General features: G+C 45.7%; 1 protein-coding gene across 6 annotated transcripts in view; it reads left to right on the forward strand.

Moving 5' to 3' along the window:
- Positions 1 to 22,691, forward strand: part of LOC106577115 (girdin) — a 102,992-nt gene that overhangs the window by 46,439 nt on the left and 33,862 nt on the right. For all 6 annotated transcript variants that reach the window (XM_045700963.2, XM_045700961.2, XM_045700965.2 and 3 more), the window contains exons 5-9: positions 13,436 to 13,494; positions 14,393 to 14,476; positions 15,594 to 15,734; positions 17,131 to 17,300; positions 22,367 to 22,448. In XM_045700963.2, the coding sequence (XP_045556919.2) occupies positions 13,436 to 13,494; positions 14,393 to 14,476; positions 15,594 to 15,734; positions 17,131 to 17,300; positions 22,367 to 22,448 (536 nt within the window). The remainder of the gene's footprint in view (positions 1 to 13,435; positions 13,495 to 14,392; positions 14,477 to 15,593; positions 15,735 to 17,130; positions 17,301 to 22,366; positions 22,449 to 22,691) is intronic.

Below are 22,691 nucleotides of genomic sequence, written 5' to 3' on the forward strand. Positions count from 1 at the left end.
ACAATATGTACATATAAATATATGGATGAGCAATGACAGAGTGGCATAGGCAAGATGCAATGGATGGTATAAAATACAGTATATACATATAAGATGAGTAATGTCAGATATGTAAACATTATTAAAGTGGCATTAATAAAGTGACTAGTGATCCATTTGTTAGAGTGGCCAATGATTTCAAGTCTGTATGTAGGCAGCAGCCTCTCTGTGTTAGTGATGGCTGTTTAACAGTCTGATGGCCTTGAGATAGAAGCTGTTTTTCAGTCTCGGTTCCAGCTTTGATGCACCTGTACTGACCTCACCTTCTGGATGATAGCGGGGTGAACAGGCAGTGGCTCGGGTGGTTGTTGTCCTTGATGATCTTTTTGGTCTTCCTGTGACATCGGGTGCTGTAAGTGTCCTGGAGGGCAGGTAGTTTGCCCCCGGTGATGCGTTGTGCAGACCCCACTACCCTCTGGAGAGCCTTACGGTTATGGGCGGAGCAGTTGACATACCAGGCGGTGATGCAGTCCGACAGGATGCTCTCAATCTGTAAAAGTTTGAGGGTTTTAGGTGACAAGGAGTTGTGCAACGGATCACACAACTCTCGGATCGGATCACGGTTTTGAGTCATGGATCGGATCATTTTTCAGGTCAGCAAAAAAAGGGGGAGACAAATGTAACTTTGCTTTCCATTTATTACTTAAAGAACACTTAAAGTAAGGAACTTTTCAATGTTTAAATAAAATCTTAAAATAAAATATTCAATACTCAAATGTTAAATTAAAGTGCAATATGAGGCATGATACCTTCTTCCTTTGAACAATGGTGAATGAAAAAATAGCCCATGTCCACATCATCAAAAACAAGTAAAGAAAGAAAGAAAGAAAAACAGACCTGAGCTTATAACTTCACATGACTTTTGTAAAAGATGAGGATGTCTACATTGTCTTGGGAAAGGGTAGACCTCTTTGCAGTCACTATGTCCCCTGCCGTGGAGAACACCCTCTCGCTAGGTAATGAAGTGCCAGGCACAACCAGGTAGCATCTTGGTAGCATCTTGCCATCATGGCAATGTGAGGGTATTTACACTCATTGCTTTTCCACCATGCCAGTGGATCACCATCCACTGGAATGCCGCTTGCTGCCTTGTAGGATGCCTCCTCCTCTTTGATGGTGTTGGCAAACGTCTTGCCTGTGTCCTTGCTCGTAAAGGTCTCCCTGAAAAGCTCCTTCATGGCCAAATGATTTAGTGGAGGAGATGCCTCTGAGTCTGGTCCAGTCGGCTCTGTGGCTTGACCCTGCAGAACAAATGACTTGATCTATTCAACTAATTATTTATTGTCATATTTCATAGAACTATAATTGTGGCAATAACATTTAATAAAAGCCATTATTATTCCAAATAGAAAATGGATGATTCTAATAGCAATAGCATAGACTAAGATTAGACTGCACTATATTTATTATTTAAGTAATTCACTCATAATTTTTTTACCTCTTCAGTGGCCACAATCTCAGTGGTGAGATCACTATATGTCCTCCGGTGTAGGGCAGGGTCTAGGTGAGACAGGGACTAGGTGAGACAGGGTCTAGGTGAGACAGGGACTTGAACAGACAGGGTCTAGGTGAGACAGGGTCTAGGTGAGACAGGGTCTAGGTGAGACAGAGACTTGAACAGACAGAGTCCAGCTTCTAGCACTGCATTTACTTGGTTCTTAGCATTATCTGTGGTGGTTGGGATATTGCTATTGGTCCTCTCTAGCTTCCACTCTGCTACTGCTCCTAGCAGTACCTGCGCCAGATTTGTGCCTGTGTGACTCTCATAGAGGGGGCGTGTCTGTAGCACTGGACTTCACATCTCCCACTCCTCTGTGGTGTAGTGAACAGTCACAGTCACGTAGCTTTCTGTTGCCCTGGAGGTCCACTCCTCTGTGGTGTAGTGAGCAGTCAGTCACGTAGCTTTCTGTTGCCCTGGAGGTCCACTCCTCTGTGGTGTAGTGAACAGTCACAGTCACGTAGCTTTTCTGTTACCCTGGAGGTCCACTCCTCTGTGGTGTAGTGAACAGTCACAGTCACGTAGCTTTCTGTTACCCTGGAGGTCCACTCCTCTGTGGTGTAGTGAACAGTCACGTAGCTTTCTGTTACCCTGGAGGTCCACTCCTCTGTGGTGTAGTGAGCAGTCACGTAGCTTTCTGTTACCCTGGAGGTCCACTCCTCTGTGGTGTAGTGAACAGTCACATAGCTTTCCGTTGCCCTGGAGGTCCACTCCTCTGTGGTGTAGTGAGCAGTCAGTCACGTAGCTTTCTGTTGCCCTGGAGGTCCACTCCTCTGTGGTGTAGTGAACAGTCACAGTCACGGAGCTTTCTGTTACCCTGGAGGTCCACTCCTCTGTGGTGTAGTGAACAGTCACAGTCACGTAGCTTTCTGTTACCCTGGAGGTCCACTCCTCTGTGGTGTAGTGAACAGTCACAGTCACGTAGCTTTCTGTTACCCTGGAGGTCCACTCCTCTGTGGGGTAGTGATCAGTCACAGTCACGTAGCTTTCTGTTACCCTGGAGGTCCACTCCTCTGTGGTGTAGTGAACAGTCACAGTCACGGAGCTTTCTGTTACCCTGGAGGTCCACTCCTCTGTGGTGTAGTGAACAGTCACAGTCACGTAGCTTTCTGTTACCCTGGAGGTCCACTCCTCTGTGGTGTAGTGATCAGTCACAGTCACGTAGCTTTTCTGTTGCCCTGGAGGTCCACTCCTCTGTGGTGTAGTGAACAGTCACGTAGCTTTCCGTTGCCCTGGAGGTCCACTCCTCTGTGGTGTAGTGAGCAGTCAGTCACGTAGCTTTCTGTTGCCCTGGAGGTCCACTCCTCTGTGGTGTAGTGAACAGTCACAGTCACGGAGCTTTCTGTTACCCTGGAGGTCCACTCCTCTGTGGTGTAGTGAACAGTCACAGTCACGTAGCTTTCTGTTACCCTGCAGGTCCACTCCTCTGTGGTGTAGTGAGCAGTCACAGTCACGTAGCTTTCCGTTGCCCTGTAGGACCACCCGTATGTGGTGAGGGCAACAGAGGATGCCTTGGATAATTCGTCGACAATTTTGATATTTTCCTGTTCATAAAGATCTGGCACGATCTTCATACTGAAGTGGGTGCGCCAGGGGATTTCCTAGCGTGGCTCAAGCACTTTCACCATATTTTAAACCCTTTGTTTTCCACAACAGAGTATGGCCTCATGTCTGCAGCGATAAACATCCCAATAGATTTGGTGATGGCTTCAGCCCGGTCTGATTCTGCAGCAAAGGGCTTAAATGCCGCGGTGAGAAGTTGTCTCTTGGCTGAGTGGGCTCCTGTTACTCACCAGGGTGATGACGTTTTAAATGTGTGGCCACGCTCCCTGTATTTCCATGATCATACGGCTTTCTTGTGGCACAATGCTTACACACCGTAATGGTGTTGTCCACCACCCTTCTTCCGTCGTCATATTTGACAGGGAAGCCAAAATGCTCCCATACATGAGACTTAAATGAAGCGGGAGGCTTTTCCAGTTCTTCAGCTCCTCCGCCAGCCATGCTCTTTTTTCTTCTTTGCTTTTTGCAACGCGAGCATCCAGGATTGATTCGTTGGGATTCAACATGCCCCGTTCACGTGAATAGTACACACAACTGCTTTTAAAAAAATAATCAAATCAACCTTCAGAGTAAAACATGGGCACGCATCTGTCTTGTCTTTATCTTTTCACTGCAACTCTGCATCGAGATTTAGGGAATTATTACTTTAAAAAGTAACAGCGGCAGTTAAACTGTATTTCACACTATGATGGTTAAACTTTGCAATTGATCCACGGTCCACATGCGTGCCGAACCTTGGGGGGGGGGATGCGTACGGATCAACTACGGTCCATTTCACCACTAGTGATGAGCCAAATTTCTTCAGGCTCCTGAGGTTGAAGATGCTCTGTTACGCCTTCTTCACCACACTGTCTGTGTGGGTCGACCATTTGAGTTTGTCTGTGATGTGTACTCCGAGGAACTTCAAACTTTCCACCTTCTCCACTGCTGTCCCGTCGATGTGGATAGGGGGGTGCACCCTCTGCTGTTTCCTGAAGTCCACGATCTTCTACTTTGTTTTGTTGATGTTGAGTGAGAGGCAAGTTAGTTAAGAACAAATTCTTATTTACAATGACGGCCTACCCCGGCCAAACCCTAACCCGGACGACGCTGGGCCAATTGTGCGCCGCCCTATGGGACTCCCAATCACATTATGCTGGTTTGTTGAATCTTGAATGAGCTACTGTGGAAAATAGCTAGTATCTTTCTCTAGAGTCAAGACCTAGACAACACAGCCACGTCATTTGATACTCCTATGTGCAAAATATTATCAGACCAACTCAGTCCTGAACCACAACATGCAGCATTGCAGTATTTTTCCTGTGACCTTTGACCCTAGCGGTGTGCAGCAGCAATAGTAGCTGGAGCCATCTGAAAGTGATTGCCCATGTGGCTTTTATTATGAAGTCATTAAGGCTCTGTGGGGGATGGGCCCATTATATGGGAATCCAGAATCCACCCTGGACTCTGATTATTAACCCACTCTGTTACTAAACACTACAAAACCCCACTATCTCATCTGGTTCCCTCTCCCCTTGAGTGCCCCCTACCCCAGACTGTCTGTTGGCCACAGACACAGTCTTCCACACTGAATATCCCTTCAATTCAGTCTGATCCTGCTTCAAAAGAGAAGCACTTAGACCAGCTAGAACACAATGTGCCCCTGAAGGCTAATCTCCTGTTCAATGAAGACTACAGTCAGACATTGTTTGTCTTTATAGTGAACCTACTTCTCTTTTGGTTTAACAATCAAGCCTTCATTTCAGACAAAGGGTGAGTCTCAGTTTCCTGCCTTGTAGAAAGTAGTTTGTACCTACTTTGTATTGCTGACATTGTAACATTCTAGTGTGGTCGTTTAGATGCCAGAGAAGTGTCCCTTTTCAGGAACAACAACTGTAAGGAGACAACTGCTCTCCAATGGCAGGTGGAGGCAGGCCAGACTGACGGTCACCAGCAACACTGTGTGGGGTTGTGGGAAAGTCAGGAAACCTACAGTCACATTTAGAAGCCTGAAGGTGGTTAGAAGACCTAGGGAGTGGTGAGAGTAGGGGAAATAGGTGAATATGAAATCAGTTTCAGTGGTGAAAAGTGAAATTTAGCAAAAGTATTTCTTATCAGAGGAACCATGTGTAGTCCCTGACCCACATAGATATACTGACCCACATTATACTGTAGATATACTGACCCACATTATACTCTAGATATACTGACCCACATTATACTGTAAATATACTGACCCACATTATACTGTAGCTATACTGACCCACATTATAGATATACTGACCCACATTATACTGTAGCTATACTGACCCACATTATACTGTAGATATACTGACCCACATTATACAGTAGATATACTGACCCACATTATACTGTAGATATGCTGACCCACATTATAAATATAGTGACCCACATTAACCTGTAGATATACTGACCCACATTATAGATATACTGACCCACATTATACTGTAGATATACTGACCCACATTATAGATATACTGACCCACATTATAGATATACTGACCCACATTATACTGTAGATATACTGACCCACATTATAGATATACTGACCAACATTATACTGTAGCTATACTGACCCACATTATACTGTAGATATACCGACCCACATTATACAGTAGATATACTGACCCACATTATAGATATACTGACCCACATTATACAGTAGATATACTGACCCACATAGATATACAGACCCACACTATACTGTAGATATACTGACCCACACTATAGATATACTGACCCACATTATAGATATACTGACCCACATTATACTGTAGATATACTGACCCACATTATAAATATAGTGACCCACATTATACTGTAGATATACTGACCCACATTATAGATATACTGACCCACATTATAGATATACTGACCCACATTATACTGTAGATATACTGACCCACATTATAGATATACTGACCACATCATACTGTAGATATACTGACCCACATAAATATAGTGACCCACATTATACTGTAGATATACTGACCCACATTATACTGTAGATATACTGACCCACATTATAGATATACTGACCCACATTATACTGTAGATATACTGACCCACATTATACTGTAGATATACTGACCCACATTATAGATATACTGACCCACATTATACTGTAGATATACTGACTCACATTATAGATAGACTGACCCACATTATACTGTAGATATACTGACCCACATTATACTGTAGATATACTGACCCACATTATAGATATACTGACCCACATTATACTGTAGATATACTGACCCACATTATACTGTAGATATACTGACCCACATTATAGATATACTGACCCACATTATACTGTAGATAGACTGACTCACATTATAGATAGACTGACCCACATTATACTGTAGATATACTGACCCACATTATACTGTAGATATACTGACCCACATTATACTGTAGATATACTGACCCACATTATAGATATACTGACCCACATTATACTGTGGATATACTGACCCACATTATACAGTAGATATACTGACCCACATAGATATACTGACCCACACAATACTGTAGATATACTGACCCACACTATAGATATACTGACCCACATTATAGATATACTGACCCACATCGATATACTGACCCACATTATACTGTACATATACTGACCCACATTGTACAGTAGATATACTGACCCACATTATACAGTAGATATACTGACCCACACTATAGACATACTGACCCACATTATAGATATACTGACCCACATTATACTGTAGATATACTGACCCACATAATACTGTACATATACTGACCCACATAATACTGTACATATACTGTCACACATTATACTGTACATATACTGTCACACATTATACTGTAGATTAGAGGTCAACCGATTAATCAGAATGGCCGATTAATTAGGGCCGATTTCAAGTTTTCATAACAATCGGTAATCGGTATTTTTGGACACCGATTTGCCGAATTAAAAAAATATATATATAATTTTTTTTTTTATTTTTTTTACACCTTTATTTAACTAGGCAAGTCAGTTAAGAACATTCTTATTTTCAATGACGGCCTAGGAACGGTGGGTTAACTGCCTTGTTCAGGGGCAGAACATCAGATTTTTACCTTGTCTGCTCGGGGATTCAATCTTGCAACCTTACGGTTAACTAGTCCAACGCTCTAACCACCTGCTTTACATTGCACTCCATGAGGAGCCTGCCTGTTACGCAAATGCAGTAAGAAGCCAAGGTAAGTTGCTAGCTAGCATTAAACTTATCTTATAAAAAACAATCAAAATCACTAGTTAACTACACATGGTTGATGAAACATGGTTCGTGAAAAAGGACTGTCGTTGCTCCAACGTGTACCTAACCATAAACATCAATGTCTTTCTTAAAATCAATAGACAAGTAGATATTTTTAAACCTGCATATTTAGTTAATATTGCCTGCTAACTTGAATTTCTTTTAACTAGGGAAAATGTGTCACCTCTTGCAACAGAGTCAGGGTATATGCAGTGTGAAGACTATTTCTTCCTAACAAAGACAGCCAACTTCGCCAAATGGGGGATGATTTAACAAAAGCGCATTTGCGGAAAAAAAAGCACAATCGTTATACGACTGTACCTAACCATAAACATCAATGCCTTTCTTAAAATCAATACACAGAAGTATATATTTTTAAACCTGCATATTTAGCTATAAGAAATCCAGGCTAGCAGGCAATATTAACCAGGTGAAATTGTGTCACTTCTCTTGCGTTCATTGCACACAGAGTCAGGGTATATGCAACAGTTTGGGCCGCCTGGCTCTTTGCGAACTACTTTGCCAGAATTTTACGTAATTATGACATAACATTGAAGGTTGTGCAATGTAACAGGAATATTTAGACTTAGGGTGTAACGGCCGTCGTTCAAATGAGACCAAGGTGCAGCGGAGGATGTGTTCATCTTCAGGAATTTATTAAAGAAAGAACACGTTAGACAAAAACAAGAAACCAACAGCCAAACAGTCCTGTCAGGTGCAAACTCTAAACAGAAACAATTACCCACAAAACCCAAAGGAAAAACATGCTCCTTATGTGTGACTCCCAATCAGCAACAACGAGCTTCAGCTGTGCCTGATTGGGAGCCACACACGGCCCAAAACAAATACAAAAACATAGAGAAAGGAACATAGAACGCCCACCCAATGTAACACCCTGGCCTAACCAAAATAAAGAACAAAAAACCCCTCTCTATGGCCAGGGCGTTACAGTACCCCCCGGCCGCAAAACCTGACTCTGAAGGGGAGGGTCCGGGTGGGCCTTCTTACGGCGGCGGCTCAGGTGCGGGACGTGGCCTTTGCTCCATCCTTGGCGTCGCCCTCTTAGGTGGCGCACCTGGCCGCGCCGAAGGTCTGGTGGGCGACCCTGACTGCGCCCGGCTGGCGGGCGGTGATGGCTGTGCCCGGCTAGCGGGCGACCCTGGTTGCGCCCGGCTGGCGGGCGGCGATGGCTGCGCCCGGCTGGCGGGCGGTGATGGCTGCGCCCGGCTGGCCGGCGGCGATGGCTGCGCCCGGCAGGCGGGCGACCCTGGTTGCGCCCGGCTGGCGGGCGTCCCTGGCGGCTCCGGCGGCACTGACCCAGGATTCACCAGGCTGGGGAGACATGAAGGAGGCCTGGCCCTGGGCACAGGCACAGGACTCACCAGGCTGGGGAGACATGAAAGAGGCCTGGCCCTAGGCGTAGGCACAGGACTCACCGGGCTGGCGGGCGGCTCTGACTGCTCTGGACAGGCGGGCGGCTCTGGCGGCTCCGGACAGGCGGGCGGCTCCGGACAGGCGGGCGGCTCCTGACTGGCGGGCGGCTCTGGCGGCTCCTGACTGGCGGGCGGCTCTGGCGGCTCCTGACTGGCGGGCGGCTCTGGCGGCTCCTGACTGGCAGGCGGCTCTGGCGGCTTCTGACTGGCGGGCAGCTCTGGCGGCTCCGGACTGGCGGGCAGCTCTGGTGGCTCCGGACTGGCGAGACCCACTGGAGGCCTAGTCCTGGGAGGTGGCACAGGACGGACCAGGATGGGGAAACCCACTGGAGACCTGGTCCGTGGAGCAGGCACAGGACTGACCAGGATGAGGAGACCCACTGGAGGCCTGGTCCTGGGAGGTGGCACAGGACGGACCAGGATGGGGAGACCCACTGGAGGCCTGGACCGAGGAGGAGGCACAGGATAAACCGGGCTGTGGGGGAGCACTGGAGTTGTGGTATGTACGCTCGACATGCTTACTCCAGGCTGAATGCCCACTTTGACCCGGCACGGGCGGAGAGCAGACATTGGGCAACTGGACCCTCCCAGCGCTCTGGAGACACAGTACGCAACGCTGGCGCAGGATAACCTGGACCGAGGAGGCGCACTGGAGACCAGACGCGCTGAGCTGGCACCATCCGCCCTGGCTCGATGCCTGCACTCGCATGGCACTTGCGGGGGGCTGGTATGTAGCGCACCGGGCTATGCACGCGCACTGGGGACACCGTGCGCTCCACAGCATAACACGGTGTTTTACCAGTACCACGCTGCTTCCGGTAAGCACGGGGAGTTGGCTCAGGTCTAACGCCTGACTCCGCCAATCTCCCCGTGTGCCCCCCCCAATTTTTTTTTTAGGGCTGCCTCTCGTGTCTGCTGCGCTCCCTTTCCTCATACCAGCGCCTCTCAGCTCTCGCCGCCTCGATCTCCCACTGCGGGCGGTGATAATCCCCAGCTTGAGCCCATGGTCCTTTCCCGTCCAGGATTTCCTCCCAAGTCCACGACTCCAGATAGCTTTTCTCCTGGTGCCTCTCCCTGTGCTGCTCCTTCCTCCGCTGCTTGGTCCATTGTTGGTGGGTAATTCTGTAACGGCCGTCGTTCAAATGAGACCAAGGTGCAGCGGAGGATGTGTTCATCTTCAGGAATTTATTAAAAAAAGAACACGTTAGACAAAAACAAGAAACCGACAGCCAAACAGTCCTGTCAGGTGCAAACACTAAACAGAAACAATTACCCACAAAACCCAAAGGAAAAACATGCTCCTTATGTGTGACTCCCAATCAGCAACAACGAGCTTCAGCTGTGCCTGATTGGGAGCCACACACGGCCCAAAACAAAGAAATACAAAAACATAGAGAAAGGAACATAGAACGCCCACCCAATGTAACACCCTGGCCTAACCAAAATAAAGAACAAAAAACCCCTCTCTATGGCCAGGGCGTTACATAGGGATGCCACCCGTTAGATAATAGTTTCCGGATTCGACCATATTAATGACCTAAGGCTGATATTTCTGTGTGTTTATTATATTATAATTAAGTCTATGATTTGATAGAGCAGTCTGACTGAGCGGTGGTAGGCACCAGCAGGCTCGTAAGCATTCATTCAAACAGCACTTTAGTGCGTTTTGCCAGCAGCTCTTCGCAATGCTGTTTGTGACTTCAAGCCTATCAACTCCCAAGATGAGGCTGGTGTAACCAATGTGAAATGGCTAGCTAGTTAGCCGGGTGCGCGCTAATAGCGTTTCAAACGTCACTCGCTCTGAGACTTGGAGTAGTTGTTCCCCTTGCTCTGCATGGGTAACGCTGCTTCGAGGGTGGCTGTTGTCGATGTGTTCCTGGTTCGAACTCAGGTAGGAGCGAGGAGAGGGACGGAAGCTATACTGTTACACTGGCAATACTAAAGTGCCTATAAGAACATCCAATAGTCAAAGGTATATGAAATACAAATCATATAGAGAGAAATAGTTCTATAATTCCTATAATAATTACAACCTAAAACTTCTTACCTGGGAATATTGAAGACTCATGTTAAAAGGAACCACCAGCTTTCATATGTTCTCATGTTCTGAGCAAGGCACTTAAACGTTAGCTTTTTTACATGGCACATATTGCACTTTTACTTTCTTCTCCAACACTTTGTTTTTGCATTATTTAAACCAAATTGAACATGTTTATTTATTTGAGGCTAAATTGATTTTATTGATGTATTATATTAAGTTAAAATAAGTGTTCATTCAGTATTGTTGTAATTGTCATTATTACAAATACATTTTTTTTAAATCGTCCGATTAATCGGTATCGGCTTTTTTTTGGGTCCTCCAATAATCGGTATCGGCGTTGAAAAATCATAATCGGTCGACCTCTACTGTAGATATACTGACCCACATTATAAATATAGTGAATGACAATGATTGGGGCAATTGGCATTGACAAAATAGATATTGTCATTGTGATGAAAAGGACTAATATGATGATATGAAATGACAGAGAGGCCAGGGCCGCAGTAGACTTGGACTCTTGTCCACCAGAGGAAACGTGTGGTCCAGTGTCACTCAGAGGCCTTGGGTCCCTGCTCCCCGGAAGAACCCCCATCACCAGGTTCCTGTGAACAATAGCTGGGCAGGAAGGAATGTAACTCTGAAGGGTTCGTCACTGTCCATGCGCCCCTGTGAGTTTCCTGCCAGGAACAAGGGAGTGTAGTGACGGATGGAAGGAGGAGGGAAGGAACCACACTAGGCACATACAGCACTATGATAACAAAGCCTGGGGAGCCAACCCTCTGCTGAGCCAGGGCTGCTCAAGGGAACATCATCTACTTTAAACCTTTTAAACCTTTCTCTCCTTCTCTTTATTTCTCTCTCATTCTCTCACCACATCTTTCTCTTTATCTCTCTCTTGCGCGCTCACTCTCTCTCTCTCTCTCACTCTCTCTCTCTCTCTCTCTCTCTCTCTCTCGCTATCTCTTCAGACATGCTTGGTTCAGTCAGCCTCTTTAAATTATTCATCCAGTGCCTGCCTGCTCCTTATCTTTAGCGCTCAAGAAGATTTGCCTTTCCAAATCACTATACAGGCTTTCAGTTAGCGGAAACAGCATTTAGAAGGCATTTGTTACTGCTGGCATTCTGTACTCCGAATATAAATCTAGAACGGCTACTCTCTATTTCCCTTATAGATATTGATTAGTTTTGATAACGTATTGTGAGGATGGGCCTTAAAACCATCTAATCGTCGTCTGTTCCACCCATATCCTAGCTATCAGAATATTATCTTGAGTTCCTCACTGCGACCTTAACACTTAAAATGGAAGTTCACACATGTTTACATGTCGACTTTTCCCTCTTTCTGTGATTGTAGTTGCACTGCTCTCATAACAGACCTACTTCTCTCAATTGATATTCTGAGGCTGTTCCTGTTCTGGACCGAGGAGGTTGCAAATATAGGCCAGTTACAGTTATTTTTATTACTAATGGTGCTTCAGTCTGGGCCAAAAACATCCGTTAGTTTAGCTGAGATTTATGTGTGATCCTCTAGATGTCATGTGTGTACATTTGTAAGAAATCCACATGGAATGAGAAATCTTGTCTTCAAAGAGGATGCCATTAGGATTGGTGAAACTGTCGTGTCACGCTCAGTTGTTGATTCGTTACAGATATATAATAATAATAATAATAATAATAATAATAATCATATATTATTATAGAAGATATAGCTCAGCTGAAGTGTTGCTAGTGAGTAATGTTTATCATGGCTTTTATCATTAGTGGACTTGGCACTATAAACAGTACATTTATCACCGCCTCTTGGAAGCGTATATTCCATTGTATAGGCGACACCCAATAACCTTCTAAACTCACTACCTCTGCTGTCACTAGACACCCAACATCTGCACCCACATGGAGAAGACGGATGCACCATAGCATACACTTACAACTAAATCTTACCATTGATATTATGGCTGTCTGTAAAGATGTTTTATCTAGTGGTGGGGATTTACAGTAGTTATAATTGCAGTGTGGCCTGGTTGTCTAAGCCTGTTGTTAGTAATCTGTGTTTATGGCCCAGCTCCGCTCTCTACCCCTGGGGCTGATGAGCTGGCTTAACACACACAAACACACAGAGAGAGAAAGAAACCACCTGGCTCATTATTTTACAGTAAAATCCCACAGATTATTACCTCAGCCTCGGTAAACTTCCTAACAGCTGTTTTATCACTTCATCTATGTGTGGCTTGGCATCATACGATACCTAGCGGATTGGATTGCTGCAAAATACAGTACAGTCTTTTTGGTTGGGGACAGCAAGCATTACCAGTTTTACATGTGTGTAATAGGGCTACCTGAATGGCTCGTCTCATGGCTGTAGTACGCATCCTATCTGTGAGACTGGGGGCAGTTAACTTTTTAGCCTTTTGTGAAAGTTCATGGGATTTGGTTATGAAATGGATTTGAAACTAGGGCCAAATCCCTGGGAAGTTTAACAGCTACAGTCGAATATAAAATGTGTAAAAAGAGTAATCAAATCAATGCTAGTAAATGGTTATCAATGGTAGTAAAACGCTAATTGACAATCTCTTTGTGACTGCAGAGCAAGGTCTGGAGGAGATGAGGAAGCTTTTGTTGCTGTTGCTTGGCTGTGCCGTCCAGGTAAGTCTTACACTCGTCACCACCTTAATCATCTGTCAGTAGTCTACCATTACCGTACAGCTCCTGTAGGATGAACCCTCTTTCTACTACTGTTATAAGTAGCTCTTACTCACTAGTTCAACATCTATAACCCTCGGCTCTATTGTTCAGACAAGTGTTAACACAGCTCCAGTTTATATGAGTCATGTGAGTAAAATGTGTCATTCTCACTCAGACTAGCTTTAGTTCCCCGTTTCCTCTTCCTCAGCAGTTGGCACTGTGACAGGTGGTCTGTCCAGGCTGTCCTGGTAGCAGGTCAGAGAGGGGTCAGAGGGGCTGCTCCATGGGAGGCCCTGTCCAACCTGAACCCACCCATGTCTCTATCTCTGCCCTGAGCCTAGCTGGAGTAACGATGACGATGCATCATACATAACCAGCGCCCTAACCTCACACTGTCGTTCTCGTTCACATTTAGCTCACTGTTCAGGGGTTCTGAACAGGCTACTTCTCAAAGACTCCTCAAAGGGAAATATGTATCTGTCTCATCTGTCTGTGTGAAGTCGGTGTTGTTTTTTTCCCCCATCATGATTTGAAGGTGACGATGTTCGATTACAGGTTAAAGGCACTTAAAAATAATAGTTCTTGCAAAATGTCTGCATTTTTGAAGTGGACAAACCTGTCTCCCTTACTCTCACCAACAGGAAAGACCAAAGTAGCTGCTCACAACACATGGTTACCAAATAATATACTAAGAGAATACCTACACATTCCTTCAGTCATCGCTTTCCTTAAAGCCAACCAATCAGAACTCAGGCCATTCTCCTGTGTTTCGGAAGCTGACCTCAGGAAGACCTCTACAATGTTCCACTCAGTCTCCAGACTGTCATGCTAACCCCAAACTGCCTCTTTTTGTTTGCAGTGTGAGAAGAAAGAGGAGTACATCGAGAGGATCCAGACCTTAGACTTTGACACAAAAGCTGCCATAGCATCTCACATCCAAGAGGTATGAGAAAAAACAAATTTTTGTGAGGGCATCCAGTTAAAACAAAAACCCTGAGACCTCTTGTGTCTGTTTTGGGCCAGTTTGTTATGTAACAGCTCAGACACACAGGTAGGATTTTCAAACATTTGCCTGCCGAGAGTACTTAGCATCTCTGAACAGAGTATCGCCAGTCAATCGCTTGTGTATTCACACAGCAAAGACCTTGGAAGTCGTCAGACATTCAGACTTAAAATACTCCAAACCAGGAGGCACTAGCGTTGTTTGGCAATGCATGTCTGTGTGTGTTGCTTATGGTCTAGATTCCAAGCTAGCTGCGCTAATGTTGCAATTTTGTAGAAAGCTCTTGTTGATACTAGACAGATGGCCACAGCTAGATAACTACCTAGCAAGATGACGAAGAAACATTTTCAATTCACTCTCCATAATCCCACACTGCCAGTGTAGCACAACACAACTAGCTAGCTAAAGACACTGCACTAACTTGGCAGCTAACACAGGCAGCTGTTTCATGGAAACTAGCTAATCCGTTGTCATTTTAATTATAATGTCAACTCTAGCTACAGTGGTTAACTAGCTTGGAGGAAGTATTTAGTGTTGTGTGCATTGAGTCTGTGCACTTAGCTAGCTACCATCCCATAGCCTACATTGCATATGAAGTGTGACTGGCTCATCTGTGGATGTACAGTTAAAATGCCCTCTTTCCTTTTTTAAAATGTATTGGCTACCCCACGTACATGTTTGTGCTCTCTGATTGGCCCAAAGTCAAGTTGTTGGTCACTGATGAGCGTTTGCGATTCTACAAGTAGAAACGGTAGGTCGTTGCTACCGGGTCAGCACGTAGCAGGTACCACTTTTGTTCTAGCAAGAGAAGGAACGTCCTCCCACTGTTATAAGTACCTTTCAGCATTATTTCAGCAGTGAGAAGATCTGTGTTTCATGCTTAAAGACACTTTAGTTATTGTAGGACAGATCTGTCAGTTTATCAGTCAAATTTACATTACTGCCCTTCACAGCTGTTTGAGTTAAAGTAGTTGGCTGCCCATTGCTGTCAACACACCTGGGTCAATGTGTATTGGCTGGCAGAGTGAGATGACTCTGATATGCTGTTGTTTTGAAGGTGACCCACAACCAGGAGAATGTTGTGGATCTGCAGTGGCTGGATGGGGGAGAGCTTCCCCCAGAGGACCTGGACTCCTTCTCCAGGAACATGGCCTTCCATCTCAAACGCCTTGTGGACGAGAGAGACGACCAGCTGGAGGTACATGTCTGAAACATTGGTGCCTTTTTAACTCACCCCACAAGAGAGTACATAAAATGTCTTAATGAAGAAGGGTGGAAAATTGTTAACAATCTATATAGAGTCTGGATGGTGTCTGTCTGTGCATTTATATGGCATGTGTGTGAGTTGAACCTAGAACAGTCTGATTAAGCATGGCCCACCCATACAACTGCCATGGCCTGGTGGAGCAGCAGTCCCAGCATTCTATTGGCCAGGAGGCGGACAGGGGAGGGGGTGGGGTGATAATGATCTCCAGATCTCCCCTGGAAACCAGACGCTCTTCATTAAAAGCCCATTTCCTTGCATGGCCACTGGGTTATAAACGGAGGAGGAGAGAGGAGGGTCGGGGGGTGAACTAAAATGACGATGATGGGAAGATATTGTTTGATTTCCTCTCTCTTTCACAGACCATTTAAACCCAATGTTTTTTCCCACTCTTATCTTCAAACCCAGCCCAATTCACCTTTGAGCCTTAACAGCATTAGGCCAATAGGTACTTGGCTTTTCATTATGTTTGGGGTTTCCATTTAAGTGACTGGTCCTGGTGTCTAGGTGCTGCCGCTTCTTCCCTCAGAGGCCGTCCTAATCAGAGTCATTTCCCTAAGCTCACACCTCCCATACTGAGCAGACTGAAAAGCAGGGCAGCCTGACGCAACATATGGTAGACTATATAGTCTGCAAACCACACCCTCAGTATACTCAATCTTCAATACCCTGCCTGACAACTGCTTTGACCCTCATTGTGATCAATGATCTAACACGGTTGTAAGCAATTTGTTAGATGACTTGGGCTGATCATTTCAAGTAAGGAAGGCGTGATACATGTCACACTTGGTGTATAAACATGTATATTGAGTTGCACCCCCTTTTGCCCTCAGAACAGCCTGAATTCGCAGGGGCTTGGACTCTACAAGGTGTCAAAAGCGTTCCACATGTTGACTCCAATGCTTCCCACAGTTGTGTCAAGTTGGTTGGATGTCCTTTGGGTGGTGGACCATTCTTGATACACACGGGAGCTGTTGAGCGTGAAAAACCCAGCAGCGTTGCAGTTCTTAACACACTGGCTCCTACTACCATACCCCGTTCAAAGGCACTTAAATATTTTGTCTTGCCCATTCACCCTCTGAATGGCACAATCTATGTCTCAAGGCTTAAGAATCCTTCTCTAACCTGTCTCCTCCCCTTCATCTCCACTGAATTGAAGTGGATTTAGCTAGTGACATCAATAAGGGAGCATAACTTTCACCTTGATTCACCTGGTCAGTCTGTCATGGAAAGAGCAGGTGTTCCTAATGTGTTGTACACTCGGTGTATATGATGTGTGTAGGATACATGATCATAGCCATGGTCTGTGAGTTGTGTTGTGTCCTTCCAGACCATCGTGGAGCTGACCCAGGAGAGGGACTGTGGACAGTACTCTCCCCAGCCGTTCTGTGCCCAGTCGCCCAACGACTCGCCCAGCATGCGCCGCACAGAGAGCCGGCAGCACCTGTCTGTGGAGCTGGCCGACGCCAAGGCCAAGATCAGACGTCTGCGCCAGGAGCTGTAAGTACCCCCTTTGGCCTTTCACCAGCTCTGTACGCACCCCATTGGTCCTTCTGAGTAACTCTGTAGTGGTAGACTGCAAAATGTCTGTTGGATCTCTAAACACACCATTGGTTCTCACAAGTTGTGTAAGCTTCCTACAGGTATCCTACAAGTACTGTGGGTGACCCATGTACTGTCTAGCAGAGTGTCTAAATTTGAGACTGTAGTCATCTGCTGCTTTCCCAGAACTGTGTGCCATTGGAGCTGGGAGCCGTGACTCAGCTCTCTCTCTGTCTTTTGAGGAGTATCTTGTTCTCTGTTTTCCAGTTCATATAGCACTCTAACGCTGACCGGAGAGAACAGCAAAAGCAGGACACTAATTGCGGAGCTAAAAATCGTTAAATGTCAGGGGTATTGTTAGAGGAGAAAACATTTCCTGTAGCCTCTCAATAAGACGCAAGTGGTTCTATGCTACTGTTTTGGTGTGATAGTGCTAGACCTTTTTGCAGTGTCATAATTAACTTCCTCTTCAGAGTCCATTAGCCTTGGCAGAGACAAAGGCCAATGGTCAGTTTATGAAAGGGAGGGGTTGTTACGATAAGCTTTCTTTGTTTTAGGGGGAAGTGTTTAAGAATGCAAATACTAAGCTGCTGACTCTGTGGATTCTCTTCATCAAGTCCATCAAAAGATTGAAATGGTTTGTCCAGTAATGCTGTTGGCATTTGAACCGGTTCTGAGGTATCGGGCATTTTACAATGATCATAACTCCAGAAAATATCAGTGAAGCTGCTAGTGCTGTACCCGACTAAAAAATGCACTGAGCTTGTCTGATGCTTTAAGCACACTGTTTGATGAAATAATTAGGACAAATGACTCGAGGGAGCCAGACCTCAAGATAACCAGAAGAAAAAAACTGTTAGCTCCTCCTGGTGCTGCTGACCTTTGCGGATTCTGAAGTTGCTGGTAATGGGCTACACCAGGGGTCGGAAACCTTTTTCATGTAGAAAATTTACAAACGGAGGTGAAGAAAAAAATATATTTTGAGAAGCTCCACAGCTCATTAGCCTAGTGGTGGTGAGTTAAGACAATAAAAATTCTATCAGACATCCCCACATTGGCACAGTTATACATTTGGCCTCCTTCTATGCGTAATTAGGTCCGCGTCCTTACTCAACATAAACAGGTTAGCTCCAAACAAAACACAATGAATAAATTGACAAAAGTCGTAAATGGAATGAAATAAACCAAAACCTTATTCTCTAAAGTATAGCATAGGTTGTAAGCCTTGCAAACAACATGTCCACTCCAACAATGAAAACAGTAAAAGACTGGAATAATATTGAATGCATTAAGGGAAATTACTGTAACCAAACAAACATTGTAGATTAGAAATAACAGTAAATGTAATACTGATGTATGAAATGGGGAATTGATAGGCACTAACAAAGGACAGACAATTCACACAATGAATGTGCACAAATTGGCAGAGAAAGCACATTCTGGAGAACGATGCACCTTGTGCATCTTAGCCACACTCCCCTTCTTCTTGGACTGTGCCATCCCTGTGGCCTCCGTAATGGATTAGTCCACTGAGATGGGCCAAACAGACATAAAACATTTTTTATATTTGCAACCGCTCCACTAAATCTCAGTCGACCAACAGCCTATCGACCGAACAATTGACCAGTCGACTAAATGGTGTCGGCCATAGAAGCTGCAGATTGCTTCTCTGCAGGAGTGCATATACTGTAGTCTCCTGTGGAGATGATATGGCCATAAATAATCTCATACTGGTCCAGTCACCCAGGCCAGTCCTGATGCTGTCTCCGACTGATACCGACTCAGATGTCTGGGGATTTGGCCCAGATCAGATGATTCCATGACAGGGCATTAAAGTTATTCTTTATGTGTCTTTGATCTACAGAGCAGAAAATCTATTGAATTCCACGTATTTTTCTCAGATTTCTGGTCATTGTTCACTGTGAAGCACCAACACTCGAGGGAAAGGGATCATTCTCTGTTAAACCCAATACATAGAGATCCACTGTGGTCTACTGTCTTTACTGATTGCCAGGGAAGGTTCTCCTGAGGGCACAGTAAAGTGACCATGTGACCATAGCTTCGGCAGAATATCTTTAGAAAATATGCTTAATTTTCATGTTTTTTTCTAACTTAAGTTCGAAACCTGGTGTTAAGAGGAATGCAGGAATAGATTGTGTAGAAATTGATGATGATATGGCCCCTAAAGACCCAGTCGCCATCTCAATCCTGTCTGGTTCTGTAGAACAACAGTATGGTGCATTGTCTAATGTGAATGGTAGACTGTAAAATGTGGGTAGACCATGGCACCACGGTTGTTAGTGACTCAGAGCTGCTGCAGGCTCAGTGCTGTCACCCACACAGGTTCACAGTGGATGAGCAGCTTTGTGTTGAGCCTAGTCTGTCATCTACTCTCTTTATTAGGGCCTAAATGAAACTGGGGGAAACACTGAAAGGTGTTGAAAAGTTGTTTTACTGCTGTGGCGAGACTGAATGTCTGATGACATGATCTATTGTGGGATGAGATTAAAGGGCTCCAGACACACAAGGTACACACTGGAAATGTGTGTGTGCGCCGGCGTGCGTGTACCCTGGCGTGCGTGTACCCTGGCGTGCGTGTACCCTGGCGTGCGTGTACCCTGGCGTGCGTGTACCCTGGCGTGCGTGTACCCTGGCGTGCGTGTACCCTGGCGTGCGTGTACCCTGTGCTCACCAAAAACAGCTGTAGCAACAGCAGCAGAACGTGAGTTTTATTCCACGCTCGAAGCTAGCTGCTCCAGCCTCTGATTTCAACATGCACGTCACAGGAAGTGTGGAACAGAACAGTGATAATAATTCCTCCAGCCAATAGCAGACCCAGTATAGATGACTAATCTGGACCAGGGAGACTGGAAAGCATCTCAGCTCATTTGAGGAATGCACAGTCCTCTTCAAGGCTCTGTGGGGCGCATTCTTCATTCCTCACCGACCGGCAGCCTGCAGGACTGGCCTCCCTCAGCCTCAGCAAGCCCCAACCTGCTCCCAAGCTGAGTCGCTAGCACATCTAAACAAACAGCAGGAGGCCATACAAATTGCATTTAGGTAGAATTGCCTGTCTATTGTGGCATCACAATAAAGCAAAAACATTAACAGAAGAACCTGATGTTGTGAGTTGGTTGCTCATGCTGGGTTGAGGGGGTCTGAAGTCAGTCTAGTCAGAGACATGGGGAAGAAAGGAATCTATTGGCATGTTACACAATTAACCAGATGTTATCTGGATTTTCTGGACTAAAAAGAGCCGGTGGAACCAAAGCAAGGCAGCTCTACAGTTACAGATTTGCATGTCTGTAACGGTTGTCTGTGGAAGAAGGAGTAGACCAAAGCGCAGCGTGGTACGTGTTCATGATGTTTATTATAACTTGAACACTGAAACAAAAAAACTAAGTGGAACAAAACGCAACAGCTCTGTCAGGTGAACACACCAAATAGAAAACAGCTACCCACCCCAACCCTGTGGGAAAAGGCTACCTAAGTATGGTTCCCAATCAGAGACAACGATAGACAGCTGTCTCTGATTGAGAACCATACCCGGCCAAAACAAAGAAATACCAAAACATAGAAAAAGGGACATAGAATGCCCACCCTAGTCACACCCTGGTCTAACCAAAATAGAGAACAAAACCCTCTCTATGGCCAGGGCGTGACAATGTCATGGGGAGTTGGTTGTGAGGTCATTTGTAGGTTGTTTTTGTGGTCTTACTTTGTACATTTTCAGTTGAAATATGTTTGTATATAATTTGGTAATTAACCCCATCCCCGGTCCCCAACCCACACACACCCACAAGCAAACCAGCTGACCTGGCCCAGTAAGGAAAGAGGTCCATGGATTATTTTCTGCTGGGTAAACATCTAAGTAAAAATTCCAGTGTCTCAAGGCAACTTTAAGGGAAACAGAAACAAATATTTGTGTGGGACAGTTATGGGTTTGTTTGTGAGGAATGGGGTTTTTCAAATGCGTACATATGTGAATGTGTTTTACAATGTCTCTCTTTTTTTCTCTTGCAACCCCCTTCTCCCTTGCTCGCTCTCTCTTCTCCCCCTTTCTCTCTCTCTCTTCTCCCCCTTCTCTCTCTCTCTTCTCCCCCTTTCTCTCTCTGTGTTCTCCCCCTTCTCTCTCTGTCTTCTCCCACCCTTTCTCTCTCTGTCTTCTCCCACCCTTTCTCTCTCTGTCTTCTCCCACCCTTTCTCTCTCTGTCTTCTCCCACCCTTTCTCTCTCTGTCTTCTCCCACCCTTTCTCTCTCTGTCTTCTCCCACCCTTTCTCTCTCTGTCTTCTCCCACCCTTCTCTCTCTGTCTTCTCCCACCCTTTCTCTCTCTGTCTTCTCCCACCCTTCACTCTCTCTCTTCTCCCACCCTTTCTCTCTCTGTCTTCTCCCACCCTTTCTCTCTCTGTCTTCTCCCACCCTTCTCTCTCTGTCTTCTCCAACCATTTCTCTCTCTGTCTTCTCCCACCCTTCGCTCTCTCTCTTCTCCCCCTTTCTCTCTCTGTGTTCTCCCCCCTTCTCTCTCTGTCTTCTCCCCCCTTCTCTCTCTGTCTTCTCCCACCGTTCTCTCTCTGTCTTCTCCCACCCTTTCTCTCTCTGTCTTCTCCCACCCTTCTCTCTCTGTCTTCTCCCTCCCTTCTCACTCTTCTCCCTCCCTTCTCTCTCTTCTCCCCCCCTTCTCTCTTCTCTCTCTCTTTCACTCTCTTTTCTCTCTAAACTCTCTCCAACCCCCTTCTCTCTCTCTCTCTCTCTCTCTCTCTCTCTCTCTCTCTCTCTCTCTCTCTCCCCTCTCTCTCCTCCCCCTTCTCTCTCGCTCTCTTTTCTCTCTCTCTCGTCTCCCCCCTTCTCTCTCTCTCGGTCTCTCACGTTTCTCTCTTGATCACACTCTTCTCCCCCCCTCGCTTGCTTTCCCTCTCTCCCCCTGTCTTTCCCCATCTCCCTCTCTCTCTCTCCCCTGTCTCTCTCTCTCTCTCTCTCCCATGTCTCTCTCTCTCTCTCTCTCTCTCTCTCTCTCTCTCTCAGGGAGGAAAAGAGTGAGCAGCTGCTGGACTGCAGACAGGAACTGGACAACATGGAGACTGAGAATAAGAGGGTTCAGCAAGAGGTGCAGGATAAAACCTACCTACTACAGCACAGGGCCATACAGAACAACTCAATACAGCACAGAGCCATACAGAACAACTCAATACACCACAGAGCCATACAGAACAACTCAATCCACCACAGGGCCATACAGAACAACTCAATACAGCACAGAGCCATACAGAACAACTCAATACAGCACAGAGCCATACAGAACAACTCAATACAGCACAGAGCCATACAGAACAACTCAATACAGCACAGA

Source organism: Salmo salar, chromosome 18 (genome assembly GCF_965601325.2).
Source record: "Salmo salar chromosome 18, fSalSal1, whole genome shotgun sequence".
Classification (NCBI taxonomy): domain Eukaryota; kingdom Metazoa; phylum Chordata; class Actinopteri; order Salmoniformes; family Salmonidae; genus Salmo; species Salmo salar.